Source organism: Drosophila melanogaster, chromosome 3R (genome assembly GCF_000001215.4).
Source record: "Drosophila melanogaster chromosome 3R".
NCBI classification, from domain to species: Eukaryota; Metazoa; Arthropoda; class Insecta; order Diptera; family Drosophilidae; genus Drosophila; species Drosophila melanogaster.
This window is the reverse complement of record NT_033777.3, coordinates 13,522,176-13,532,462: the sequence shown is the minus strand read 5'-3', so window position 1 is coordinate 13,532,462 and position 10,287 is coordinate 13,522,176. Positions and strand designations below refer to the sequence as shown.

Here is a 10,287-nt window from a genome sequence, read left to right as displayed (position 1 = left end):
GGTGCCACCGCCAAACACACACAAAAACAAAAATAAAAGCAATAGCAAAGGCAAAAGCAGCAAGAACACTGAAGGAGATTGAGATGGTGGGGCAAAACCCAACCAGTGGGGCAAAAAGTTTTTAAGTGAAAATAGTCATTCAAATTTAATTAGTCCAAAACAAAGCCAAAACGTAATGAGCTTACGCTTAGGCTAGCAGAGGAATTGGGATCGAGTGGGTGGGTTTGCTTGGGGGGGGGGGGGGGTCATGTTTGGCTCCATCTCAATCTGAAATTGTGGTTATTGCACTCAGACCCACTCATTGTCCTGCCACGAGTTGCGAAGAGCGAAAAGGGTGCCATCCTTTGACTAAAGAGGTCATGTGCGACACAATTACGGCAAAGGTGGAGCGCCGGAGTCAGCAGCGTTTTGCTGTCACATGCCACATGGCCGCAGAAACTCCCTCGGCCACGCCCCCCCCCTAACTCACACCCAACTTCCTACCACTTTACGCCCACATAACACCCACACACAGGGACACTCACACACGCGAAACTGAGAGCAGGTCGACAACGGCAGTAGTTTCAAAATATTTTACGTAATATCATTGTTCGCACTCGTAACTAACTTTTGCCAACGCTCCATGCTGGCACAAAGGATACATCTCCACCTACGGCTTCAGCTAGACCCTCTCCGTAGTATTCGTACCCGAGTCCCCAATCTTCCAAGCCCACATCCCGAATCCGGAATCCCCAATCCCCAATCCCCAATCCCCGATCCACGCGTCACCCAACCCAGTCCTTCGAATACTTGCCAACTGTTTAGCGTGTGACGAAAGCGAGGGTCTCTCCACAAGTTCTAGTAATTCCATTTCGAAGTCATATGAATAAAATATATTCATTTGATTTTAAATGCTATTTAACATAACATCAAATACATAATAAATACTTTCGTTCAATACAAATTTTTAGTATGCAAATCCATGAATGTTGCGCTTAAATTTGCATGATTTTTAACTTTGATAAAACAAATTGTCACAATTTCATTTTTCTTTATTTTCATAAATATTTAATGGTTTATTGTTATTTATAAGTAGTTTTTTTTTAGTCAGCACAATCAAATTCGCCAATTTGTCGCTGCGATTAGCACACTTTACGATTTATGTATTTAATGTTTCTATTATCTTTTCACCAAATAGAGTACATTTTACTACAAATGTTAATATATCAAAAGTCTTTTATAACAAAAAACCTGGTGTGTGTGCATATGCATTTATAATTATGCAATATTTATTGAAATACATTTGCTCATTTTGGTTTATTTTCTTTTCTGGTGATAGTTGGAAATCAATATTTTCTATTCCCGTTTAGAAACAAAAGAAAATACTGCATTTGATGGTGGCGCATAGAATGAGTCTGCAAAATGCATCAATAATTATGGAATATTTATCGAAAAGCATTTGTTTCCCCCATATTATTTTGGGTTTGCCTGTGATAAGTCTGGGTTTTTATTTTCTATTTGGGCAGCCCCCGCAGGATGCTTTTCCACATTCCCGTGTGCGACCAAGTCTCATCGCTGAATCGGGTGGTCGTATGGGATAAGTTGGGTGTATCCTGGTGGGTGGATTGGGGGAATGGAATGGGATGTATAGGGATGGGAGTGGGAATGGCAGGATGAGGTCCTGGTCTGGGCTTGGTCTGCGTTTTTGGCGCTGCCGCATATGATTCGTATCGCTGATACTATTTCTGGTCCAATGGCACAGTTAGTTTGCATCCTACGTGCCTGCTAATGTATGCTGGCTACCTTTCTCTACGTGTCCTCGTGTCCTCCACGACTTTACTATATAGTGGGTGTCAGGATTTCGGGGTGTCCTGGCAGATGTGTGCGAGTGTGTGTGTGTGTGTGTGTGCGAGTACATCCGTGTTAATATAAACGCATAACAGCATTTTTAGCTGTGAAATAGTTTTGCTGTTGCTGCTGCTCCCGGAACCCCAAACTCCCGGATCCACAGACTCCTGAGTCCCGGTGTCCTGCCATTGTCCTGTACTCGCTAGCTTCCTGTAGGTGTAATTGTGGCCGTTGCCGGTTGCCGGTTGCCATTGTCGACCATGTGGTTGTTGTTTCTACTCGGAGATAGGGTTAGCGGGGCTGAGTGGGTGGGCGTTGGTTTTCTCTAAATTAATACATCACATGCACGCAAAAAGGACGACTAGAAGCGACGAGGACGACAAGGACATGCATACAAGCTTAATTATGGGATTTAGCCGGGTTGTCTTCTTGGTGCGGTTTCAGTTTGGTTTTGGTTTCTGGTCTGACCATCTAACTATCATATTTTGGGTCGCGTATAATTGGGATACATGCAGATCTACCCGTAAATATTTTAATTTAGTTGGCAGAAATAAGGATACATATACCCATATAGCCCTGCTCTCTCCATGGCTTTTGAAAGCATTTCACGTGGCAATTTTTAATGGCATTTGTTGGCCTTTGGGTGCGCTGATGCACACTGATGGAAATTGTGATAGACAGAGAGGGCTGATCTGAATCCGGGGGATTTGAATCCGGCGGAACTGTACTGAACCATACTGAGCCATACGTGCCCGTACTTCGTTAACGAATTCTCGGAGCTGTCATTACCATTAACATTTTGGCTTGGGCAAACATTTTAGCGTCGCACTCTCGAACTCATTTGCACTTTTGTTTGCATTGGATTTGGACACTGTCAGCGCCGGCGGCCGAAACCATTGACATGACCACATTTGGGTATTTTCGTGTCGCTTCAGTTATTTGATTAGTTAACAGGTGGACACGGACGTGGAAATGGTAGTGGATGTGGAAGTGGAAGGGTTGAGGTGTTTGAACGACACTGTGTTCACTTTCCACGCTTCAATGGAAAACGAAATGGGGAAAGTTTAATTCTGTAATTGAATGACATTATTTGCTTACTTTTACCATTGTCCATATGGACAAGTGTGGAAATGTATCGGAGTCTCAACAGAGTTGTCCATTTGCATGGTAATTAGTTACAAGCAGGTGCTAATGAATAATAATTTGAGTTCGATAATTACAAAGAACGAAGCTAAACCCGGGCTTCTAGATGTTTCAAAAAATCACGATTTAACATAGAGGAAAACAAACAATTAAGTTTTTGTTTTAACATGCTTATTTTCGTTTAATGTCAAAATTTGTGTTAATGTTTTCGGAATACCATGTGCAAGAAGTTTTCGTTTATAACAAACCTTAATATTTGCACTAAGTACAGAGTTTGCATTTTCTGGGCATGCATCAATATAATCGTAGGGATCGCTTTTATTCGTAAGTAAAGTTTTTCAACATCAATCAACTTTATTAAATTACATACTAATTGATACTTTTACGTTTTCTAATTGAAAGCACTAGTTGTGGACTTCGTGAAACGACAAAAACTACCCAATGCTGTGTTGGTTTTTGGTTGCATATGTGGAGGCAATTTAATACTATCTGGATTCATGTTACTAATAGGTGTTTTAAAGGTTATATTTTACAATATTTTATATTCTAGTATTTACTGACGTTACTTTTTTTCAACAGGATGTTCGGTGTTTGGTTGGGTCGTCCATAGTTTTCTGCGGAATAGGCATATTTTTTATTCACTGGTTAATAATACCGTTGGGTGAGTCCGTTAATTCTTAATTTGTGTTTTAAATTCACTACCTTTTTATATTTGTCCCTTAGCGCTTTTTTTCATTTTTTCATTTATTGTGTTCAATTACTATCAAGTGGTTATGGCTTCTGATGATCGGTATCGAGTGCCCAGGCGATTTTCATAAATAAAATGTATATATTTGACTTTAAAGCGATTGTACTTTCGGGTACTATATTATTTTTATACCAGCCACAATAAATACAAAAAATTTCTCCTTTTATTTCCAGAGCTCTTCGGTTCGAAAGCAGGAAAACCACGGTCTCGCAAAGTTGTATTTATGATAGGAACTGGATAAGTTGGCATTAGAGGGGCTTTGGCCTGAATTGCAATCGCCTTTTGGCCGCTAACGGAAATATTTATTCCACCTTATCCCATATCGCCGCCCGTGCAATCTACTCCAAATAACTGCAATAGTTGTATGGCTCATCATGTTGCTCCATGTATTTTTTCGACAAATCCACTGGTGGGGCGAGTTCAATGCTCCCTTTTTTATTTTTCCTTTTGCTGGTCGTCGGTAGCGCCGCAAAACGGCTAAGTTTGTTGTTTTATGGGAGACTGCTCAATTTGCTGTTACACTGGCCGAACCAAAAAGCAACAAACAAAAAAAAAAAAAAAGAACGAAAAAACAAAGAGTGAAAACATACAGACACACCAGTTCATCACTTACACGCCAGGGTAATTTAAAACAAATGCCCCACCAAATCGCATTTGGCTTTGGCTCTACAAGTTTTTATTGCCACACTCGCATATGAAGCGGCAAATTTGTTCATCCACTACAATTTGGCATGCCATTTATATTGGTTCCATGTTAATGCCGGCGCCAAATTCCCCCGAAAAATCTCCACCTGAACGACTCGATTCCGGGCACCTACCGCATATAGTACCACCTATAGTTGATCTAGTTGTTTCTGCAGTTGTTGATGCAGCTGTTGTATTTTTTAATAGACACATTAAAAAATAATTTAACAGACGGACAGACTGACAGACAGAAAAGTCACACAGTTCTGGTCGTTGGCATCGTTTTACCCGTTGCATTGAATAAATCATAAATCATTCAACTTTCGGCCAGAGCTGCGAAATAAAAATGCCCCAAAAACATATATGTGTGTGTGTGTGTGTGTGTGTGTGCATGTGTATGTATTGGCGTGGGTTGTGGTGGGTCGTTTCTATCAAACGATACACGATGAGCAGCCAGGCAATTTGTCCAATTCTTCCACCTCCATCACAATATGTATGGCAGGCCACCACTTTCTCCCATTTTCCACCCACTTTTTCCGCTGTTTCGTTTTCTTTTTTTGCCGCGCGTGTGTTTACTTTTTACACATCATAATTTTTTATGCTAGTTGACTTCTGGACAGTGGCGCGTCCTGTTTTTTTTTACCCGCTTTGGTCCTTTTTGTCGCACAGCTCCGAAAAGTTGTTGCCATGTACAAATTAATAAACGAGTAACTGACAAAAAGGTAATTTATTATTTTATACATATTTGACAAATTAATTTAATGACACTGCGCCGTCGTCTCACACTGGCACATTAACACACATGTCCCACAGGGCAGGATACCCAGCGCCGGATTCCTGCCGCCTCCTGTGGCTGCCTCCTGCCTCTCTCTCTCACTTCCCCACCACTCCTGCCACACATAATAATTTCTCATTTAATTTTTCAATTTTAAGCGTCATTTACACATGCCATGCCATGGCAAGTGAAGCTCTGTCCAGATCCCCGATGCCGCGATTCCCCTTCGGGCCGCTCCGTTTCGCTTGTTTTCTGCCTTTTGGATTTTTTTTTTTTATATTTGTCAGCTTGTCGGACGGTCGCCTTTGTTTCTGCTCCTGCCATCGCTTTTGATTATACCCTGCGTATTTAGGGGCGTTCCCGACCCGAGCAGGCGGCTTGCACTCGTCAATCAAATCAAACAGCACGGATCGCAACAATTATTGAAATCATTCACGCTCATTCAAGCGCAACGATGTTTGAACTGTGGATCCATGCTAATTACAAAATAGTTGGATATCTCAAATGGATTTTTTTAGAGAGCTAAAAGTAAGTGAACTACTTATTACCAATAAGCATTTATTATCTTTATAGAAATCTCTTAAACAAGCTTAATCGCCATATTAACTTTGATATTATCTAACAAAGATGAAAGTTATTGTTTTGTGTATTTAAAAATATCATTCAATGAAGTGCCACCCTTTTTCCTTAAAGTTTCAAAACAAGTTTTAAAAACCTGTTTACTTTTTGGTTGTTCACTTAAGTTCCTATAGTATCGTACATGCCTAAAACAAACACAGCAAACTTAAGTGTTTCCTAATATAGGCGATGTTATTAAGAGCATTTTTGTTGCGACTCCTTACCCTCCGATCGGTTTATGTTGTTCTTCATTTCATTTTTTATATTTGCATTAAAAGGTAATCATCGGGAGCAGCGTTGCAGTGTTGATGGCAAGCCTTGCAATTTTCGCACCGTTGTCGTATTTTGTATGACTGTCATTAAGTCGTCAGCGGGTTCAGTAACGAGGAGGACATGGGTATGGGTGAATTGGGAGATTGGGGATCGAAAGGGGACTTTGGACATCGGACTGCAGACTGCAGACCGTGGAGTGGCAGGACGCAATCAGTTGCTCACTCAGTTGGCGACGCATCAGTTTAAATGACTCGTCATGCCCGCTGGCACTGGACTAAAGGGGGATGAGAATGAGGATGAGGATGTGAATGGTGTCCGGGTGTCGCGGCGTCGAGGTGGCAGCGGTGCCCCAAGGACGCTGAGAGATACTGCTCGCGTTGCACTCGAAATGGTCTGGAGAGCTCGCACGTTAATGACACTAGAATCAGTTTTCATTAACGATATAACGTGCGACTGGCCACTTGGAATGGTCGGCGGTTGGTGCAGCATAAAAAGAGGAGGAAAAGTCGCGCGAAAACTGGGGTGGCCAACTGTGGAGGAGGGCGGGAAAACTGAGGGAACCGCATGCGTGCATTGCTCGCATATTTCTCTTGGCCGCGGCTGCTGCGGCGACTGCGGCATTGGCGCTGGCAATTAATAAAACACACACCTTCTGTGTGTGGCCGAAACTCAACTTCCACTTCGAGTTGCCACCACCGACCGCCCCCCCTTTTTTGCACAGTGGTCTAAAGCGCTTATTTATGCAACGGCTGGCCTCGACATCACATCGACATCGACATTGCCATCGGCATGTGCATCTGAATCCGAATTCATGCATCTGCAACTGCAACTCCATCTCACTCTTTAGCTGGCTGGAAATTGAATTTAAAAAGCTCAAACGCTGCAAAATATTTCACACGCACACGCAGCAAGCCAGAGCCATGTTGTTGCTGAGATTTTTCGTATAAATCACATTTGCGAGTGAAAAATATAAATAAAATATGTGTGTGTCCCCGTGTGTGTGTGTGTGTGTGTGTGAGTGTGGTAGTGTGTCGCCTGCATAAATCTTTCAGTTTGGATTTTCACTTTGGCGGCATAAATTGACACTGGCTGACGACATCGCAGCCACATTTGAAAACCGCGCTTAAAAGCATGCTCGCTGGCTGGCTGGCTCGATCGTTTGTCCCCCTCGAACTGGAAAAACTCTTGCATTGCAAATTGCGTTTTTTGTCAGCTTAAATAAAGCAACGCGCGCTGACAGTAAAAACTCATTTACGCGAAATTAAATTAAAAGTTAATTAACGCTGTCAATGTGCAAAGCACTCCAGTCATTCCTCCTCCTTACACCTCGCCCTCTCCTTATTCCAGCGGCACAGTAAGGGTGGGGGGGGGGGGAGGTGGGACTCAGGTAACCACTACATGCAACCTGCAACTCTGCGGGCCAAGTTGAAAAATCACCGCAAGTAAAGTTAAGCATATGTCCGCTTAAATTGATGCGAACTGGTTTTAAACGCCAGCCTGACAATTTTTTCCTTCTTCCTTTCACTTTTTTTTTGTTTTTTTTTTGCTGCGATTTTTTTTTTTTGTATTTTGCAGTCTGGCAAGTTGTTTGCCGGACTCTGGAATTGGTTTGTCGGCTGCCTGTGAGGGATTTACGTGGAGGATGCGGGGCTTTAGTGGCAGTTCGCTTGATTGCTTGGCTTGCCGTCAGTTATGCGCTGCGTACACACTGCGTATGCTTAATGTGACATGACCGTTTCATAGCGTCCGTCCATTTGTCCCGCTGGCAAAATCAACAAGCCGATTCCAGCCTGATGATAATTAATTTTTAAGTAAAACTGAAATTTACACCGGCCAATCAGCGATAAACCGACAAAGAAAAGGCACTATTTAATTGGTGCCCGAGTTCGTGATGATGATGACGATGATGATTATAATGATAATGGTAATGGTAACGATGATGCCTTATTTGTCATTCAGTATTCATGCTACGAGCATTTCCATCTGGCTGGCACTTTCCTGCTAAGCGAACACTTACCGCAGCGGTCTAATTGGGGGAACTTGGCCAAGCTGACCACGAAATGCGTTGCCCGATTGATTAATTGGCCAAGATCGAAAGCCCTTGTGCTCATTAAACGAACGATGGTCAAACATTGGTTCGCAGTCAATCATTAATATGCTGCATTGACTCCGAGCATTCCAAGTGGGAAAGCTATACCGCGGTTACAAGCCAAATTCACCTGCAATTGTAGTGGTGATGCTCTGTGTAAGGTGTGAAGTTTAAGGATAAGACATTGAACTTTTCGAAGATATATAAAAGTACGCCCAAGTGAGGTAGTACATCATATTTATTTCCTGTATCGAATTTAAGATGCTGATGATGATGTTAATAATCGAGTTTATTGTGTAAGAAGTTTTATAAAATTAATCTAAAATTCTTAAATATTATCAGCACATTTATTTTTGAAATTCTCATTAAATTGACAGTCAAGTGTCCAAATGTTTCTTCCCATTAGGCGCCGTCAACTTGATTTGATTCACAGGTGGCGAAGGATACCATCCCCATTCCTCTCAATCACTCCCATTTCATGGCAACTGAAGTGCTTCATCTGGCCTGTAACTTCATGACAGTTCGCATTGGGGTCGAACGGCGGGGCAATATAAATAAATATGCTCGTTGTCTGGCAATTCGAACTGCACTCCCACGGCCAATTTTGTAGTGAAAAATTAAAGATAACATAAATGCGGCTCGCCTGGGCACGCCATACCATTACAGTCCATTTCGATTCCATGCCATAGCATAGCCCAGCAAGCCGTAGCGTTGCGATCCCGATTCCCATTCCGGACGGAGCTAGGCCCGAAAAGCGGAAAAGCGGCGGAATGCCGTGCCAGGACATCAATGTCGGTGGCTCTGGCGTGCTATTTGAATTGAACAAGTGTCAGCGTCGAGGGGAAACAGCGTCGAAGCTGACGCTCCATGGTGCTCCAATAAAACTACCAAAGCCCCCTCCCGCCGTCGTTTCTCAGACGTTGTTGTACAGAATTTGCATGTCCTGCCAGTCCGACGCTCTCAAAACTCAAAATATTAACACTTTAACGCCAAGTTTTTTATCCGGCTGCCGGAAACAGACAGCACAAACGCACACAAACATAGCTGCTGAAACACAAATACTAGACGGCGGCGGCGGCGGCGGCGGCACAACGCCATGTTGGATTATTCAACTCGACGCCATTTCGCGTCACAATGCGCGCTATGCGCCGCCATCATTGCAACCGACAGCGAACGGCACACGGCTGTGGCAACAACTAAAACGGTACCTGCTGCAGCAGCAACAACAAGAACAGCAACTGGAACAGCAGGACTACGGACTAAGGACCACGGCGGCCCACACGGCGGATGAAGTTGCAATTCAAAGTCATAAACACGTGGAGCGTGGGCGCAAAGTCTCAGCTAAGCCGGCATAGTGCTGGGAAATGGGAGAGCGAAAGCGTCGGAAAAGCCGGGGAAAAGCGGGAAAATCCGCGATGCCGGTGGTGAGGCAAACGGTAGCGGTAGCGGTAGCTCCACTTCCTGCCCCGAGATTCCTAGTTCGCAGTTCCCTTCCACCATTCGTTTTTATTTCCAGACCATTTTGTTGTCTATGCAACATGACAGACAGAGGGTATCAAAGGAGTATTAAATCCACTCCATTTGGCCGCAAAACTGCTATTGAGTATAGTGGCATTCACTTTGATGGCAGCGCGTTAAGGAAATACTTCACTTGGATCAAGTATTTTATAGCGTTTTCTATTAAAATTGCTTACTTACGCAACATAACAATCAAAGAAAAATGATTGAAAAATTGTTTTCATTCGTATGTATTTACAATAAGTATTTACGTTTTATCCTTTTATATTTGGGCTTTCGTTTCGTTGCTCTGAAATATTCTAAAATATTACTTGTATCTATAACGAATATTTTTTTAAATAAAACCTACAAAGCTTATCAATTTATTGACTTACTTTTTGCCAGCAAAAATTGCATAATTTGTTTGACACGTGATAGGTTTATCATGAGTGACAGTTGAGAGTCCAAAATGCTTTTGGCGTTATGATGGCGATAGGGTTATGTGAATAACAAATAGATATGATTATGATTTAAATTAGATAGTTATATTTCTAGATATCGGGTAGCTATATGGTCGAGATTACGATGGCAAAGGAAGTGCGACTGTTATTTTTTGGTCGGCACTGTTCGTTT

General features: G+C 42.6%; 2 protein-coding genes across 2 annotated transcripts; both read left to right on the top strand.

Annotated features, from left to right (window-relative positions):
• The first annotated feature begins 3,106 nt into the window (after positions 1 to 3,106).
• Positions 3,107 to 3,866, top strand: CG46457 (uncharacterized protein). The gene is made up of 4 exons (NM_001202289.3): positions 3,107 to 3,294; positions 3,373 to 3,491; positions 3,550 to 3,631; positions 3,694 to 3,866. Exons 1-4 carry the CDS (start codon positions 3,189 to 3,191, stop codon positions 3,786 to 3,788), a joined length of 402 nt encoding a protein of 133 aa, NP_001189218.3. The 5' UTR covers positions 3,107 to 3,188; the 3' UTR covers positions 3,789 to 3,866.
• A 5,061-nt stretch (positions 3,867 to 8,927) lies between these two features.
• Positions 8,928 to 9,512, top strand: CG12538 (uncharacterized protein; the record flags this gene model as incomplete). Its single annotated transcript, NM_142036.1, has 1 exon — positions 8,928 to 9,512. One exon carries the CDS (start codon positions 8,928 to 8,930, stop codon positions 9,510 to 9,512), a length of 585 nt encoding a protein of 194 aa, NP_650293.1.
• Between the last annotated feature and the right edge of the window lie 775 nt (positions 9,513 to 10,287).